Here is a 19,129-nt window from a genome sequence, read left to right as displayed (position 1 = left end):
ATGTGAAGCCACAGGGAAAATATCAGAAGTCAGGTATGGGAAACTGGAAAGAGGCTTGTAATGGGGTGGACCTGAAAGATTTCTGTATTTTGGCAATAATGGAAAACTGCTGTGTTTCCAGGGTTGATGAAGTAGGCTTCCATGCAATCACCTATTAAAAAATTGTCAACTTGTCATTTTTTAGTGCTCAAAGTACATACTTTATTCTGTTCTTTAACAAATCTTTATTGGATATTTTCAACATGCTAGGCATGGGGATACAAAAATATTTAAGACAAGGTTTGCATCCTCAAGTAGCACACTCTCTTATGAAGGAGAGAGTTAGAGGTGAATATGGAAATACATAGTTACAATACAATACAATAATTTTAATATTACAAGGTCTTTGGTGCATGGAGGTAGGTCACTTAATCTGGCCTGTTGGTATCACGGAAAATTCTCAAGGAGGAATGATAAGTGGAAATTAGTCCAGTAAAAAAAAGGAAAGGAAGAAGTAGAGAAACAGTACAATATGTACCCACATAATGTGCAGTTCAATGTTTCTAGAATGCATTGTCAGGGATCACAGTAGAGAAAGAGAGGATAGGTCCGAGCTTATTATGGCTTTCCCATTGTTCCATACTTGTGCAAGAATTCTGTATTGATTTCAAGCCTCTCTTGGCCTTTCTAAACCTCAGCCTCCTTGTCCGTACCACTGGGATAGCATCTACCTCATAGGGCTGCAGGCAGAACAGAGGAGTGGATGTGAAGGGAGCACTTGACCTGGAGTTAGATTGTGTGTGTGTGTTAAAAGCATATATAGCAAAACATTTGCCATTTCAACATCTTTTACATGTACAATTTTGCCCATCATGTTGCGCAACTAGAGTTATTTTTTAAGTTGTCTCACTTCTGCTACTCAGTCACAACTACTTAGACTTCACGTTGCTATTACTGACTGAATAGCAATCAGAGTAAGCCTGATGCTGGGCAAATGTCTTTCAAAATGGAGTTGGATGTTCACTAAGACTGAGATACAGAATGGATTTGCTTTGAGGGAAGAATATTCTCTAGAAGAACATTCTAACATGGAGCACATTATCCACATAAGAACGGAGAGAGAGAGGGAGAGACCAGTCAGAGACAGAGTTCACTTAACATGAATGTTTCTTTGTGTTGCAGGAGGAATTGCTGCCGCTGCAACGTCAAGGTGAGGTCTCTGCCTCTTGTGCTGCCAATGTTTTCATAATTTATTTATATCCACAATAAAGGAACATGGAATTATGTATATTTTTAGAACTAATGTTTGAGTCACAATATTAGCTTCAGAAGGGAATGGAAAAGAGAAAAACCAACACTTTTCCTGAAGAGCCTTCATGGTGCCTTACATGGATGGTGAATTATTGTAATATGCTGTAGAGAATTGAAGGGTACCTTGTAAAAAAGACAAAGATTAAGTTCTATGGGAAAGGAAAAATCTTTGTGTATCAATGTTAAAGCGATTACATTTTTTAAAATAATTTAAAAATTAGTCAAATAAGAGTTTTTACCCTATCAAAAAGACCTTGAGATTGTGTGGTTTTTGCCGCCAAGTGTGCCTCAATCTGTCTGCCCTGTAATGTTGTCTAAGCTCCGTGTTGTGCTACATCCCTTCTGACATTTTCTTGAAAAAGCCATGCAGACTCTCAGTGTAAACAGCCACAATATTTTTACATGATCCATGTTGGGCTCTGTGCCTTCCTGGATACTGGTTTCTCTGAGACTATGTCATCCACAAATACTTTTCTCCCTTGCCTCTCTTCCCTCTGTCACAGTTGCAGACCCAATGAGTCTCTGGAGCCTTCCTTGTCCAGGCCCTCTGGAACAGGCTGCCAGGAGCCCTCCTACCCAGAGTCACTAGCCCTAGTGGAGCTGGAGCCAGTGTACAGAAACGGTGAGGACGCCTTAAAAGGCAGAGTGCCCAACACATGAGTCAGGGAGGGAGGAGGGATTGAGCAAAGGCCCATGGCCCAGTCACGTTCAATTTAAAAATGACATTCCTGGTATTATGTTGGAGGATAGAAGCTGGTCATAAACTTGGTGGCTGGGAAAAAGAATCTAGGATGTAGGTTTTTGACTACAGCGAAATGTAACATCTTTTTTTTTTTTTAATTTTATTGTGCTTTAGGTGAAAGTTTACAGAGCAAATTAGTTTCTCATTCAAAAATGTATATACAAATTGTTTTGTGGTATTGGTTGCAATCCCTGCAATTTCTCAGAACTCTCCTCTTTTCCCACCCTGGTTCCCCGTGTCCATTCATCCAGTTTTCCTTTCCCTTCCTGCCTTCTTGTCTTTGCTTTACGGCACAAGTGGCCCATTTGGTCTTGTATACATGATTGAACTAAGAAGCATGTTCCTCATGTGTGTTATTGTTTGTTTTATAGGCCTGTCTAATCTTTGGCTGAAAAGTGGGGTATGGGACTGGCTCCATTTCTGAATTAGCAGGATGTCCAGGGGTTATAGTCTTGGGGGTTCCTGCAGTCTCTGTCAGACCAGTAAGTCTGGTCTTTTTTGTGTGTGTGAATTTGAATTTTGTTCTGGAATCCTCTATTGTGATCTCTTTCAGAGCAGTTGTTGGAGGTACCCTGGCACCATCTAGTTCTTCTGGGCTTGGGCTGGTAGAGGCTGTGATTCATACGATCCCTTACTCCTTTCCCCCACGTGTCTGTCAGTTTGTCACACTGTGTGGGCTTGTGTGTTGCTGTGATGCTGGAAGCTATGCCACCGGTATTCAGGTACCAGCAGGGTCACCCATGGAGGACAGGTTTCAGCTGAGCTTCCAGACTAAGACAGACTAGGAAGAAGGACCCGGCAGTCTACTTCTGAAAAGCATTAGCCAGTGAAAACCTTATGAATAGCAGCGGAACATTGTCTGATATAGTGCTGGAAGACGAGCCCCCCCAGGTGGGAAGGTGCTCAAAAGATGACTGGGGAAGAGCTGCCTCCTCAAAGTAGAAAACCCCAGCAAAAAAAAAAAAAAAAACCCAGTGCAGTCGAAGTTGAAGTAGAGTCGACCTTAATGACGTTGATGGAGTAAAGCTGTTGGGACCTTCATCTGGTGATGTGGCATGACTCAAAATGAGAAGACAGGCTAAGAAGAAGGACCCAGCAGTCTACTTCTGGAAAGCATTAGCCACTGAAAACCTTATGAATAGCAGCAGAACACTGTCTGATATCATGCTGGAAGATGAGCCCCCCAGGTTGGAACGCACTCAAAAGATGACTGGGAAAGAGCTGCCTCCTCAAAGTAGAGTCAACCTTAATGATGTAGACAGAGTAAAGCTTTCGGGACCTTCATTTGCTGATGTGGCATGACTCAAAATGAGAAGAAACAGCTGCAAACATCCATTAAAAATCAGAACCTGGAATGTATGAAGTAGGAATCTAGGAAAATTGGAAATCGTCAAAAATGAAATGGAATGCATAAACAGCAATATCCTAGGCATTAGTGAGCTGAAATGGACTGGTATTGGCCATTTTGAATTGGACAATCATATAGTCTACTATGCTGGGAATGACAACTCGAAGAAGAATGGTGCTGCATTCAGGGTCAAAAAGAACATTTCAAGATCTATCCTGAGGTACAATGCTGTCAGTGATAGGATAATATCCATACGCCTACAAGGAAGACCAGTTAATATGACTATTATTCAAATTTACACACCAACCACTAGGGCCAAAGATGAAGAAATAGAAGATTTTTATCAGTTGCTACAGTCTGAAATTGATCGAACATACAATCAAGATGCACTGATAATTGCTGGTGATTGGAATGCAAAAGGTGGAAACAAAGAAGAAGGATCAGTAGTTGGAAAATATGGCCCTGGTGATAGAAACAATGCTGGAGATTGAATGACACAATTTTGCAAGACCGATGACTTCTTCATTGCAAATACCCTCTTTCACCAACATAAATGGCGACTATACACATGGACCTTGCCAGATGGAACACACAGAAATCAAATTGACTACATCCGTGGAAAGAGACGATGGAAAAGCTCAATATCATCAGTTAGAACAAGGCCAGGGGCCGACTGTGGAACAGACCATCAATGGCTCATACGCAAGTTCAAGCTGAAACTGAAGAAAATCAGAGCAAGTCCATGAGAGCCAAAATATGACCTTGAGTATATCCCACCTGAATTTAGAGACCATCTCAAGAATAGATTTGAACACTAGTGACCGAAGACCAGACAAGTTGTGGAATGACATGGAGGACATCATCCCTGAAGAAAGCAAGAGGTCAGTGAAAAGACAGGAAAGAAAGAAAAGACCAAGATGGGCGTCAGAGGAGACTCTGAAACTTGCTCTCGAATGTCGAGCAGCTAAAGCGAAAGGAAGAATTGATGAAATAAAAGAACTGAACAGAAGATTTCAAAAGGCAGCTCGAGAACACAAAGTAAAGTATTATAGTGACATGTGCAAAGAGCTGGAGATGGAAAACCAAAAGGGAAGAACACGCTTGGCATTTCTCAAGCTGAAAGAACTGAAGAAAAAATTCAAGCCTCAAGTTGCAATAGTGAAGGATCCCGTGGCGGAAAATATTAAACAACGCAGGAAGCATCAAAAGAAGATGGAAGGAATACACAGAGTCATTATACCAAGAAGAATTAGTCGATATTCAACCATTTCAAGAGGTGGCATATGATCAGGACCCGATGGTACTGAAGGAAGAAGTCCAAGCTGCTCTGAAGGCATTGGCAAAAAACAAGGCTCCAGGAATTGATGGAGTATCAATTGAGATGTTTCAACAAACAGATACAGAGCTGTAAGTGCTCACTTGTCTATGCCAAGAAATATGGAAGACAGCTTCCTGGCCAAATGGCTGGAAAAGATCCATACTTATGCCTATTCCCAAGAAAGGTGATCCAACCGAATGTGGAAATTATAGAACAATATCGTTAATATCACATACAAGCAAATTTTTGCTGAAGATCGTTCAAAAACAGCTGCAGCAATATATAGACAGGGAACTGCCAGAAATTCAGGCCGGTTTCAGAAGAGAACGTGGAACCAGGGATATCATTGCTGATGTCAGACAGATCCTGGCTGAAAGCAGAGAATACCAGAGGGATGTTTACCTGTGTTTGATTGACTATGCAAAGGCATTCAACTGTGTGGGTCATAACAAACTATGGATAACACTGTGAAAAATGGGAATTCCAGAACACTTAATTGTGCTCATGAGGAACCTTCACATAGATCAAGAGGCAGTTGTTCGGACAGAACAAGCGGATACTGATTGGTTTAAAGTCAGGAAAGGTGTGCGTCAGGGTTGTATTCTTTCGCCATACCTATTCAATCTGTATGCTGAACAAATAATCCGAGAAGCTGGACTATATGAAGAACAGGACATCAGGATCGGAGGAAGACTCATTAACAACCTGTGTTATGCAGATGACACAACCTTGCTTGCTGAAAGTGAAGAGGACTTGAAGCACTTACCAATGAAGATCAAAGGCCTCAGCCTTCAGTGTGGATTACACCTCAGCCTAAAGAAAACAAAAATCCTCACAACTGAACCAATGAGCAACATCATGATAAATGGAGAAAAGATTGAAGTTGTCAAGGATTTCGTTTTACTTGGATCCACGATCAATAGCCACGGAAGCAGCAGTCAAGAAATCAAAAGACGCATTGCATTGGATAAATCTGCTGCAAAGGACCTCTTCAAAGTGTTGAAGAGCAAAGATGTCACCCTGAAGACTAAGATGTGCCTGACCCAAGCCATGGTATTTTCAATCACATCATATGCATGTGAAAACTGGACAATGAAAAAGGAAGACCGAAGAAGAGTTGACTCCTTTGAATTGTGGTGTTGGCGAAGAATGTTGAATATACCATGGACTGCCAAAAGAACGAACAAATCTGTCTTGGAAGAAGTGCAGCCAGAATGCTCCTTAGAGGCAAGGATGGTGAGATTGTGTCTTACATACTTTGGCTATGTTGTCAGGAGGGATCAGTCCCTGAAGAAGGACATGATGCTTGGCAGAGTACAGGGTCAGCGGAAAAGAGGAAGATCATCAACGAGGTGGATTGACACAGTGGCTGCAACAATGAGCTCAAGCATAACAAGGATTGTAAGGATGGTGCAGGACCGGGCAGTGTTTCGTTCTGTTGTGCATAGGGTTGCTATGAGTCGGAACCCACTCGACGGCACCTAACAACAACAACAAAAACTTACTCCTGTGGGCTAATAATTTCCTTGTGTCCTTTGTTTTCTTCATTTTCCTTTGCTCCAGAGGGGAAGGGACCAATAGATGTATCTTAGGTGGCCACTCACAAGCTTTTAAGACCCCAGATGCTACTCACCAAAGTAGGATGTAGAACATTTTATGAACTATGCTATGCCAATCGACCTAGATGTCTCCTGAGACCATGTTCAGTTGTGTTTATGAAGCTCCTGTGGCTTTGCCTTGGTTAGGTTGTGCTTATTTCCCGTATGCTGTGTGTTGTCTTTCATTTTACCAAAATTGACACTTGTCTACTATCTAATTAGCAATTTGCCATCTTCTTCCCTACCCTCTCTCATAACCATCAAAGATTTTTTTTTCTGTGTGTAAATCTTTTCTTGAGTTTTTATAGTAGTGGTCTCAAACAATATTTGCCTTTTTTTGATTGACTTATTTCACTCAGCACAATGCCCTCCAGATTCATCCACGTTGCAAGAGGTTTTGTGGATTCATCATTGTTCTTTTTCATGCATAGTATTCCATTGTGTGTATAAACTATAATTTATTTATCAGTTTATTTGTTGACGGGCAGATAGGTTGTTTCTGTCTTTTTGCTATTGTGAATAATGCTGCAGTGAAAATGGGTGTGTGTATATCTGTATGTGTGTTTGCTCTTGTTTCTTAGGATATATTCTGAGGAGTTGGATGGTTGGATTGTATGGTATTTCTACTTTCGGCTTTTTAAGGAGGCACCATATCATTTTCCATATTGGTTGTACCATTTCCATTCCCACCAGCAGTGTATAAAAGTTCCAATTTCCCCGCAACCTCTCGAATATTAATTATTTTCTGTTTTTTAATTTGTGCCAGTATACTCAGGGTAAAATGGTATCTCATCGTAGTTTTGATTTGCATTGCTTTGATGGCTAATGATTGAGAGCATTTCTTCATGTGTCTGTTAGCTGCCTGGATGTCTTCTTTGGTGAAGTATCTGTTCATATCCTTTGCCCATTTTTTAATTGGATTATTTGTCCTTTGCTGTTGAGGTGTTAAAGTATTTTGAGGATTTCAGAGATTACATCTTTGGCAGATATGTCATAACCAAAACAATTTCCCCAGTCTGTAGATTCTCTTTTTACTCTTTTGGTGAAGTCTTTTGATGAGAATAAGTGTTTAAATTTTAGGAGCTCCTAGTTATCAAGTTTATCTTCTGATGTTTGCCCATGTTATTTAGGTATTCTGTTTATGCCATGTATTGGATCCCCTAGCGTTGTCCCTATTTTTTCTTCCATGATCTTTATTGTTTTAGGTTTTATATTTAGGCCTTTGATCCATTTTGAGTTACTTTTTGTGTGTGGTGTGAGGTATGGGTCCTGTTTCATATTTTTATAGGCAGACCTCCACTTATGCCAGCAGCATTTGTTAAAGAGACTGTCTCTTCCTCACTTAATGGACTTTGGCCATTTGCCAAATATCAGCTGCCTGTAAGCATGGGATTTAAGTCTGAGTTCTCAATTCTGTTCCACTGGTCTATGTATGTGTTGTTGTACCTGTACCAGACTTTTTTTTTTTTTTTTGAGGTTTTTTTTGTGTGCTTGTGCTTTAAGTAAAAGTTTACAATTCACATCAGTTTCTCAAAAAAAATTTATACATACATTATTATATGACCCTAGTTGCTCTACCTATAAAGTAATAATATTCCTCCTGTCCACATTATATTTCCTGTGTTCATTCAACCAGCTCCTGTCCCCCTCTGCCTTCTCATCTTGCCCCCGGACAGGAGCTGCCCACTTAGTCTCATGTGTCTACTTGAGCTCGGAAGCACACTCCTCACCAGTATCATTTTATGTCTTATAGTCCAGTCTAATCTTTGTCTGAAGAGTTGGCTTCTGGAATACTTTTAGTTTTGGGCTAACAGAATCCAGGAGCCATGTCCTCTGGGGTTCCTCCAGTCTCAGACCATTAAGTTTAGTCTTTTTCCTAGGATGTGAGTTCTGCACTCCACTTTTCTCCTGCTCCATCAGGGACTTTCTGTTGTGTTCCCTGTGAGGGCAGTCATTCATGGTAGTCCGGCACCACCTAGCTCTCTGACTGATGGCATCTCTGGTTTATGTGGCCCTTTCTGTCTCTTGGGCTAATATTTTCCCCGTGTCTTTTTTTTTTTTCCTTTGGTGTTCTTCATTCTCCTTTGCTCCAGGTGGATTGGGACCAATTGATGCATTTTAGATGGCTGCTTGCTAGCTTTTAAGACCCCAGATGCCACTCATTAAAGTGGGAAGCAGAATGTTTTCTTAATAAACTTTGTTATGCCAATTGATCTAAATGTCCCCTGAAAGCATGATCCCCAGATCCCCACCCCTGCTATCCTGTCCCTCAAATTGTTTGTTTGGTTGTATTCAGGAAACTTCTTAGCTTTTGGTTTAGTCCACTTGGGCAGACTTCCCCTGTATTGTGTGTTGTTCTTCCCTTCACCTAAAATAATTCTTGTGTATGAGACTGTTTTGACCACTGTGGATGTATGGTAGGTTCTCAGATCAGGTACTGTGAAGCCTCCTACTTTGTTGTTGTTGTTCTTCAATAGTGTTTTACTTATTTGGGCCTCTTCCCTTTCCATATAAAGTAGATGATTAGTTTCTCCATTTCATTAAAGAATGCTGTTGGAATTTGAATTGCGATTACATTATATCTGTAGATGACTTTGGGTGTTACCGACATTTTCACAATATTGTGTCTTCTAATCCATAAGCATGGTATATTTTTCCATTTATGTAGGTCTCTTTTGGTTTCCTGCAGTAGCGTTTTGTAGTTTTCTTTGTATGTGTCTCTTGTCCCTGGTTAGATTTATTCTTCGGGGGGAGGTGCTATTATAAATGGTATTGATTTCCTTTTTGAAGTTCTCTTTGTTGGCATATGGGAATCAAACTGATTTTTGTATGTTAATCTTCTATCCTGTACTTTGCTGAAATCTTCTATTATTTCCTGTAGCATTCTTGTGGATTCTTTGGATTTTTCTATGTATAGAATCATAGGGTTAGTTTTACTTCTTCCTTGAATTTCCCTTTTATTTCTATTTTGTTGAGAGTGTTTATCAGGAATGGGTACTGGGCTTTTTCAAATGCCTTTTCTATGTCAGTTGAGATGATCATGTGGTTCTTTTATTGATGTCGTGGATTACGTTGATTGATTTTCTAATGTTGAATCGTCTTTGCATACCTCATAGAAATCCCACTTGGTCATGATGTATTATTTCTTTGATACACTGTTGAATTCTATTGGCTAGAATTTTGTTGAGAATTTTTGCATCTATATTCATGAGGGATATTGGTCTGTAGTTCTTTTTTTTGTGGCATCTTTGCCTGAGTTTGTTGTCAGGGTTATGCTGGCTTCATAGAATGAATTTGGGAATATTCTTTCCTTTTCTATGCTCTGGAACAGTTTGAGTAGTATTGGTACAAACTCTTCTCTGAATATGTGGTAGAATTCTCCAGTGAAGATGTCTGGTCAAGGGCTTTTTTTTGCCAGGAGTTTTTTTTTTTTTAATTACCTCTTCAATCTCTTCTTTTGTTATGGTCTGTTTAGTTTCTCTACTCCAGTTTGTATTAGTTTAAGTAGATATCATGTTTCCAGAAATTTGTCCATTTCCTCTAGGTTTTTAAATTTATTGGAGCACAGTTGTTCATAGTATTCTGTTATGATCCTTTTTATTTGAGTTGACTCTGTTGTGATATCACTCATCTCGTTTTTTACTAGAGTTATTTGCTTTTTCTCCTGCTTTTCTTTTGTTAATTTGGCCAATGGTTTGTCGATTTTGTCCATCCTTTCAAAGAACCAACTTCTGGCCTTGTTGATTCTTTCTATTGTTTTCCTGTTCTCTATTTCATTTATTTCTGCTTTAATCTTTATTATTCCCTTTCTTCTGGTGACTGTGGGCTTCTTTTGCTGCTCTCTATTTGTTCAAGTTGTAGGATTAATGTTTTGATTTTAGCCCATTCTTCTTCTGTGATGTGTGTATTTGTTGCTATAAATTGGCCTTTAAGCACTGCTTTTGCTGTGTCCCAAAGATTTTGGTAAGATGTGTTTTCCTTTTCATTTGGTTAAATGAATTTTTTTATTTCATCCTTGATTTCTTCTGTTATTCAGTGGTTTTTAAGCAAGAGCTTGTTCAGTTTCCATGTATTTGATCTTTTTTTTTTTCCGTGATATTCCTGTTATTGTTTTCTACTTTTATGGCATTGTGATCAGAGAAAATACTTTGTGTTTTTCAATGTTTTGGATTTTGTCAAGGCTTACTTTTTGGCCTAAAATTGGTCTATTCTGGAGAATGTTCCAGGTGCACTGGAAAAAATGTATGCTTTGCTCCGGTTGGGTGCAATATTCTGTATATGTGTATGAGATTGAATTGGTTGATTGTGACCTTTAGAGCTTCTGTATCTTTATTGAGTTTCTTTCTAGATGTTCTGTCCTTCACCAAAAATGGTGTGTTGAAGTCTCCTGCTATTATTGTGGAACCATCTATTTATCTTTTCTATGCTGTTAGAATTTGTTTTATGTATTTTCAAGCCCTGTCATTGAGTGGGAGCCCTAGTGGAGCAGTGGTTAAGAGCTCAGCTGCTAACCAAAGGTCAGCAGTCCAAATCCACAAGCTGATCCTTGCAAACCCTATGGGGCAGTTCTACTCTGTCCTATTAGGGCTACTATGAGTTGAAATCAACTCAGTGGCAATGGGTTTTTTTTGTTGTTGTTGTTTTGTTTTGGTCATTGGCTGTGTATATATTTATTATGGTTATGTCCTCCTGGTGTATTGGCCCTTAATCATTATATAGTATCCTTCCTTATCCTGTATGGCACATTTTGCTTTAAAGTCTATTTTATCAGAGATTAATATTGCCACTCTTGCTCTTTTTTTGGTTATTGTTTGCTTGATATATATTTTTCCATCCTTTGATTTTGTTTATATCTTCATGTCTAAGGTATGTCTTTTGTAGAAGCATATAGCTGGATCATGTTTTTTTATGTATTCCATCACTCTCTGTCTCTTTACTGGCTCATTTAAGCCATTTTCATTCAGCATGATTATTGATAGGTATGAGTTTACTGCTGTTACTTTGTTGTACTTTTTTTTGTGATGTTGACAGTTTCTTTGTTCCACTTAATTTTCTGTGCTGAGTTCTTTTCGTTTATGGATTTTCATTTATTTTGCTATTATTGATTTTTTTTGTTTCCTGCATCTTTACATTTTACTTTTTTTTTTTAAATTTTGATGGGTAGGTTTGTTAGCTTCCTTTGTGGTTACCTTGAAATTTACCTTTATTTTCCTAAGTTTAAACCAGTCTTTTTTTTTCTTGATATTGCCTTGACTTCCTCTCTATAAGGAAGTTCGGTAACTAAGCCAATTATTCCCTCTTTTTTGTTTTGATGTTATCATCATTTACATATGTATGTGTCTGGTTCCTGTTTTCTGTCTTTTGGCTTTGTTTTATTTTTGAGAATTTCCTATTTGGGTTGGTATCTGGTTAATCTGTCCTGTATCAAAATCTTGGATTATTGTCTGATGTTGTTGATTCTCTAACCAGAGGACACCCTTTAATATTTCTTGTAAGTTTGGTCTGGTTTTTACAAATTCCCTTAATTTCTGTTTATCTGGAAATGTCCTAATTTCACCGTCATATTTGAGTGACAATTTTGCTGGATATATAATTCATTGGCTGGAATTTTTTTTTCCTTCAAACTTTATATATGTCATCTCATAGCGTTCTTGCCTTCATGGTTCAACTATAACGTCTTTATTCTTCTCACACAGTAAATCCTGAAGATAGCAATCTGTTGTATTCCGAGATCTTGAGATTCCAGCATGCAATAGGAAATTCAGGTGAGACATCTCCCAGACAAGTAGAAGTAAGGTGGCAGTGTGAGGTACATCCAGCAAGGGGTCTTTGATTAAAAATTCATCTCAAATACAAGTCGAAAATGGAAGCTTCTCCTGTATTTCCAATAACATTTTTTAATCATATCCATTCCCTCTTACTGGTCCATATCACCACCATTACCTCATAAGCTCCTTGAGGACAGACACTGTGACTTTTTTACTAATGTATCCATAGCATCGAGTGCAATGCTTGGAAAACTACCAAAAAACCAAACCTGTTGCTGTTGAGTTGATTCCAACTCATAATGACCCAATAGGACAGAATAGAACTGCCCCATAGAGTTTCCAAAAAGCAGCAGGTGGATTCAAACTGCCAAAATTTTAGTTAGCAACCAAACACTTAACCACTGTGCCACCAGAGCTCCTGGAAAACTACAGGCCCCCTGAAATATTTTTTGAATGAATAAATTCACTATTTATAAATTAACACACTATTTACTAAATTAAGCATCACATAATCTAATAAATAGACGATTGTAATTCTTTTAACTGGTCTCTTTATTTTAGTCTTGTTCTCCTTCAACTTTCCAACCATCTGTTTCCAGCATGACCCTTCAGAGATGCACAACTGATTTCATTATTTCCTAGACTGAACACCCTCACTGACTCTCCATGTCAAAGCATAAGCCCAGCCTTCCTTTGCACTCTGACCTCCCAAGCTCTGCCTTATGTCTTTACTCTACACATACTGAATTCTTGACATTTTCCTGATCATACCAGGCTGTTTTATGATCCTGGAATATCCTTCCCCCTAGTCTACTCGGTGATCCCTGCTCACATTTCAAGGCTCATCTCAAGTACCACTGTGAAATGTACAGTGACTTCACCACCCCTCCCCATGCCCAGCCTGAGAGGAACTGATGACCCTTTATGATATCAGCATAGTTCAGTATGTATTTCTATCGTGGTGTCAGATAGAATAATAATAATTGTTGCATTGTTTCTGTGCCCATTTCTCCTCTTCAAAATTATCTAATTTTTAATAGATTGTCATTGTTCATGAATGTTAATTGGCTAAATAAATAAATGAGATTCAAGCATCCCTTGGAAGGATAGGAGACACACATTGAATTTTCTTAATGGCTCCACTGCAAAATCTTGTATTCCTGAGAATTTGCTACGTGGCTTTAGAGTACCAATTCTCTCTTTGGCATCCTGCGATTTCCCTGTGCAAAGTGAAATGAGTCATGTTTTCCCCCTTCTTCTAGATGATCAGTAGAGTTGTAGAGGCTCTGAGAGGGAGGGGGAGCCTCTGCTGGAGTTGTAATGAGCAGAGGAACAAGAATGAAATTGTCAGGAACATTGTTCTGGGCATATTTGGTGGGGGGAGGAAAGACTTTGTTAGTGTGTGCATATGTGTAATGGAGGGGGCCTTATCTGTGAGGGCTTGAAAGAAACCCACAAAGGAAAAGTCAAGAGATGAGTAAACAGAAGAAAGATTGGCTTAGGATGTGCTGAGAGTAGGTTATAAGTAGGAATATGTTGTCCGTGGTTTAATACTTTTCTTCCTTCCTCCCATCCAACAGCAAATTCATCAAGGCTGCATCAGCAGGATAATGTGGGTATGGTTTCTTGGCTTTCTTCCTCCTCTGCTGGTCCTCTTCTGTATTTTGGTACTGATTGTTTGTGTTTTTACCCAGGAACCCGCAGTCATCTATTCAGAGTTAAAGAAGGCACACCCAGAGGACTCCCCAAGACAGGCCGACAGTAGTGACAGGATCCATGAAGATGCTACAGAAAACTATGAGAATGTCCCATGCACATCATCAGCCTTGGACCACTAACCCCTTACCTAGAGAGTGCTGTAGAGATCCTGGGGAAGTAGCCCGTGCCATTCTTCCTGTTCTTTCCAAGCATGTACCTCTTTCCCTTCCAGACTCTGCCCCCAGGAGGCTGGAATGCAGGAGGTGCAAGGTTGTGCAAAAAGCCTGCCCATCTCCTCTGTGCCTGAGTCTACATGTTCTCTGGGATAGAGTGGGCAGCATTTGAGCAAGTGCTTCTTTCTTTCCACAGTAGAGACACATGGCAGGGCAGGTGGGCCCTCAGCTTCTGGGGTTGTGGAATAGAAGAGAGAGAATCAGTCTAACAAGGATGACAAGGGTGCAGTGATGGCCTTTGATCTAACTATGATTGGACTCTCTTGATGTGCTCTCTCTGCATAAGCAATTTTCTCTAAACATTTTGTTTCCTTTTTTGTGTGGTTGATGGTGTCATTGTTAATGCTTTGATATATATGCTGTGTCCCTGTTACCGAATTGGAAACAACCAAAGCAAGTTATAAAAAAAGGTTTTCAGGTAACCCTATCTGAGGTGCATTTTTGTGCATATAGGATGACATTCCCAACTAAATCAATCTCAGTTATGATGAAAAATTACCTCAATGTGTCATTAAATAATCTGGTTTAATATGTGACCCCTCTATCCTTACTTCAGGGACCTAAGGTGCACAGAATTATATTAATCGTAATCTTTGCTTCATGACAGTCTCACCATTGTTATGAATGACCAACTTATAGTTAGTTACTAGTTTTAATTATGTTAGAAGGACTCACTGACCCCCAAACTATAACCTACTACATCTAAACATTTGGCCTTTCCCATTTGTTATGGATCGAATTGTGCCCCCAATTCCAAAAAAACAAAACAATGTCTTGGATTCCTAGCCCTTATACATGTGGATGTCATCTCATTTGGGAACAGGGTTTTCTTTATTAGTGGGGCCATATTGGTGTAGGTTGTATCTTAAGTCAATCACTTTTGAGATAGAAAAAGAGCAGAAGGAGCACATTAGACACAGAAGAAAGCAAGCACAAATGGGGAAAGATTGATGCCACCTGGAAATCACCATGGAACTGAGGAAGAAAAGCTGAAAGAGAGAAAACTTTCCTCTAGAATGAACAATGAGACTTCCCCTAGAGCTACTGGCCTTAATCCAGACTTCTAGCCTCCTAAATTGTGAGACTAACTGTTCAAGGCCACCCACATGTAGTATTTCTATTATAGATGCACTAAGGAACTAAGACACCAACCCATTCTTCTGCCTCACCCCACCTGATGTAAACATCATCCTGAGCCCCAAGTTCATTATTTCCTTGCTCTCCTATTTATATCATATTAATTCACGTTGGTTAGAAGCCCCAGTTCTTAACCACTGCACCACCAGGGTGCCAGTGTTTTCCTTAGATGTATATTTTTCATGTTAATTGTTTCCATTTTATACATTAAAAGGTTGTATGCTGTATGTAACATTTTAGGACTTGCTTTTCACTTAATGTTTTATTTCTAAGATTCATCTATATTGTTGAATGTTGCTATAGTCCATTCAATTTTGATTCCTACTTATTATTTCTTTGTGTAAATATCTGGCTTAATGTTCTCCTAGCTCTCACTTTTGAAAAAACCTTTTCCACAGTGTTTGGAAACTTGAGTATGACAAAAGTGAAAAACACGTCAACAATTTTCAGATGTTTGGCCCATTTTGAAATCCTAATGTTCCCAAATGTCTCTCAACTTGACAAGCCCTAGGAACACATGTGGTCACATTAAACATTAATCTCGGAATCTTGCTGACACTAGGCCCTCAACTGGGTCATGTAGGAATTCCAGTTATTTGCAAAGTATCGCCTCCCTCTCTGGCCTATAATTCTAGGAATTCCTAGGAGGTATCTTACATGCATCCAAAAAAATCAACCTTGACTGGTACCCACTCGCGTACCATTTCTGGAAATGTACTCTCAGGGCCATTCTGGCCTCCACAGATCTTAGATTCCACCACTGTGGAAGCTCAATTTTGATGTCACCTCCATCACTGCCAGCTAAATAATAGATGCTGGCCTCAACAACTGCAATAGTGGATCCATGCTGCTCCTCCGGGCCTCTGTCCCTACTCCTGGCCTTTGACATCTTGGCATGGTGTCCTGCCTTTGCTGAGATGCTGATCTCTGCCAGCTCACCTTCACACCTTGCAGTTTTAAGATCCCCCACAAAGGAAGGAGGAGAATGCCCCCGTTCTCTATGTAATGCTCACACGCCACCATTTTTCTCCCCATGGCAAATACATGCCTCCAGAGCAGCTGCTTGCAGACAGGTTGTGGGTATCAGCCACCAGACTGTACTTGGAAGCTCTTGTCCCTTCTAACCTTGCTCCTAATTTGGAATCTTCTTGCCAGGTTCCTTTGTGTCTTTTAGTGAATTTTCTCTCAGGGACCAGTTAATCTCTTCCTATTGTGCTTCCACTTCCTCTAGTCTGAATTCAGGTATAGACAAAGTAAGTTCAAGATTTTCATTTTATCTGTAACAACCCCAAGCCCCATGTAAGTCAGTGCATATAAATAGAGGCAAAGGTGAGTCTCAACTTTACATTTCTGATATAACGGTAGTGCAAATTCTGACCTCCTCCCACCCCGGAATATGAATTACACTCATTTGTTGCACCACCTGGCTATTAGTTTTGTATTGCCACCTGCAAAATCTATAGTCCAGAAATTACAAATAGTATAATGGGGCTTTTTAAAAAACAAACAAAAAAACACCTGAAGAAAGCTCCAGCTTTCAGTCTTTCCCGCACTTACCCTTGTAATAACTCCTTACATCAGTGCCTGTCTTCGGTCATGGTTCACCAAAGGGAAAGCCATTTACCCCCAATAGGAATCTTATTCCTGTAAATGCTGGCTACCCACAAAATGTAAGTCCTTCCAATCAACTATTCATTCAAATGTTCTGATCGCTCTTCTTTATACGTCTTTATCAACACCCAGCCATCTCTCATCACTGGCTTCCCTCCCAAACATTTACGCTTTGCTCTCTGGAACCTAAATTCTTTTGCAAATAAACTTTTCTACACCCTCAAGCTTCTCTTCCTTTCCTTAGGTCAAATCTTATTCTCCTGTGAGACCTTGATTTCCTTTGCAATTCTCAAATGGAGATTCAGCAATCCCATGTTCCATAGCACAAGGAGGTATCCTTGGCATTCTTTTAATTTCCCATTCTAAACTCAAGTGAAAAACTCTGCTTCTTTGAAGCTAGTATAATCCAGTTAGACCACCTTCCTATAATATATGCAGTCTCATCCTCTCATCTATCTCAACTATCACGTCCCTCTTTACCCTTTATGTCTACTATACCTTTACTATTCAAAAGATTTACAATTCCTTGACCTTAGACTTTTTCCACGTATGTCACATCCCTCCCTCCAAGTTCATCACTTCTTGTATTGATCTAGACCACATGGGGTATCACTTCAACCATTCTGAACAAGAAAGTGCCTGAGGTTTCCAAGAAATATCATGGAGTGCCAATGTCAGTTGGTCTTCAGCACTGCTTGGCAAACATTTTGCTTCTTCCTATTTTTTTTTATCCAGTTTCCTTTTCAATTTCCCCCAAATTCCAAATTCCTACTATGTTCTTCAATTACCCCTTTACAGTCCCAAACTTCAATCTCTGCTGATAACCCAGCCTCCTGCATGCAACAATTAAAAAAGTCGGAAATGATCTAAACATCTCACACATTACCTAATCTATCATCAAGTCACGTAAGTTCCATCTTACAAAACACATTCTGGATCTAACCACTTCATATCACTGCCCATGTTAACATCCTAGTCCAAGCTACCTCATTTCTCACATGGATTTACTCAGTGGCCCCCCAATGTGTCAGAGAGATTAAGTTATATCACTCCCATACTTAAAATTCTTCAGTGACTTTCCATGATGTTACCCAATTAGGGTCCGTGGGCCTTGGAGCAGTTGAGCCAATGAAATGTACTCCAAGTCAGAATGAGTGAGAAAGTTTAAGAAGATGTATACATCACTGGGGACCTGACAGCAGTACAAGCTGTCTCTATGGAGTCCCAAAGAGCAATTTTTTATTAGAGCTTATATAGAATCCTACAAGGGTTACAAGTGTCTTTGTAGTCCGCATATGGCCTGTCCAGAGGAGTTATTCATTACAAGACAGTGACAAAAGACTCTATTATCAGACTAAAAAGATACATACCAGAACATCTCTTTATGAGGCTAAAGACATACATATCAGACACCTGGGCTCTGATTCACCTGTGGGTTGTTGTTAAGTCACAAGTGGTTGGAGGGAACAAAACAAAGTTATTTGCATCAGATTAAAATAAAGAACAAAGTCATTAATATTAGGTGAAAACAAAGCCATTAACCAAGGCATGGGAAGGAGGAGACAGGCAGAGGAAGGAGAAAAACTCACAGGTTCTTCATGGCATTAGTACGTCAAGCCCTCAGTTGCCAATTTTGAAAAGGAGAAAATATGTTGGGAAGTGTTGGGGCCACACATGATACTCAGGGGGAAAAAAAAAAAAAAAACCTCCCAATGGCCTATAAGGCCTCTGTGGTCTGACTTCTCAGTCTCTCTCTGACCACATCTCCTTTCACTCTTCCTTCTGCTAAATCTTTTCTAGTTCACTGGCCTTGGTGTCCTTCAGACAAGCCAAATTCCTTCCCACCTCAGGTCATTCAGGCTTGCTGTGCCCTCTGCCTGGTCTTTTTGTAGCTTCCCTGTCTCCTTCATTCAGGTCTCTGCTTACAGGTCACCCCTCAGAGGAGCTGTCCCTGCCCTCTCATCACATAACCAAAAAAAACAAACCCAGTGCCATTGAGTCGATTCCAACTCATAGTGACCCTGTAGGACAGAGTAGAACTGCCCCATAGAGTTTCTGAGAAGCACCTGGCAGATTCGAACTGCCGACCCTTTGGTTAGCAGCAGTAGCACTTAACCACTACACCACCAGGGTCTACTATTCTCTCTCCCCTGGTTTATTTTCCACATTGCATTATTTACTTCTTAACATTGTTAATTCAAGTGTGTGTTTGTTTATGCCCCCTATTAGACTACAGGAAACCCTGGCGGCATAGTGGTTAAGTGCTATAGCTGCTAACCAAAAGGTCGGCAGTTCGAATCCACCAGGTGCTCCTTGGAAACTCTATGGGGCAGTTCTACTCTGTGCCATGGGGTTTCCATGAGTTTGAATCGACTCTACTGCAACA

The 19,129-nt window shown here is 39.9% G+C and overlaps 1 protein-coding gene across 7 annotated transcripts in view; it reads left to right on the top strand.

Annotated features, from left to right (window-relative positions):
• FCRL3 (Fc receptor like 3) overlaps positions 1-16,672 on the top strand; it is a 52,309-nt gene extending 35,637 nt beyond the window's left edge. For 2 of the 7 annotated variants that reach the window (XM_064283018.1, XM_003414950.3), the window contains 5 exons: positions 1,162-1,189; positions 1,794-1,912; positions 11,993-12,061; positions 13,645-13,676; positions 13,759-16,671. In XM_064283018.1, the coding sequence (XP_064139088.1) occupies positions 1,162-1,189; positions 1,794-1,912; positions 11,993-12,061; positions 13,645-13,676; positions 13,759-13,902 (392 nt within the window). In that variant the 3' untranslated portion in view covers positions 13,903-16,671. Of the gene's footprint in view, positions 1-1,161; positions 1,190-1,793; positions 1,913-11,992; positions 12,062-13,644; positions 13,681-13,758 lie in introns of all 7 variants that reach the window. The other 5 variants (XM_064283021.1, XM_064283019.1, XM_064283023.1 and 2 more) reach the window with 5 other exon arrangements.
• Positions 16,673-19,129: the final 2,457 nt, after the last annotated feature.

Source organism: Loxodonta africana, chromosome 3, assembly GCF_030014295.1.
Source record: "Loxodonta africana isolate mLoxAfr1 chromosome 3, mLoxAfr1.hap2, whole genome shotgun sequence".
Lineage (NCBI taxonomy): Eukaryota > Metazoa > Chordata > Mammalia > Proboscidea > Elephantidae > Loxodonta > Loxodonta africana.
This window is presented reverse-complemented; position numbering and strand designations above follow the sequence as displayed.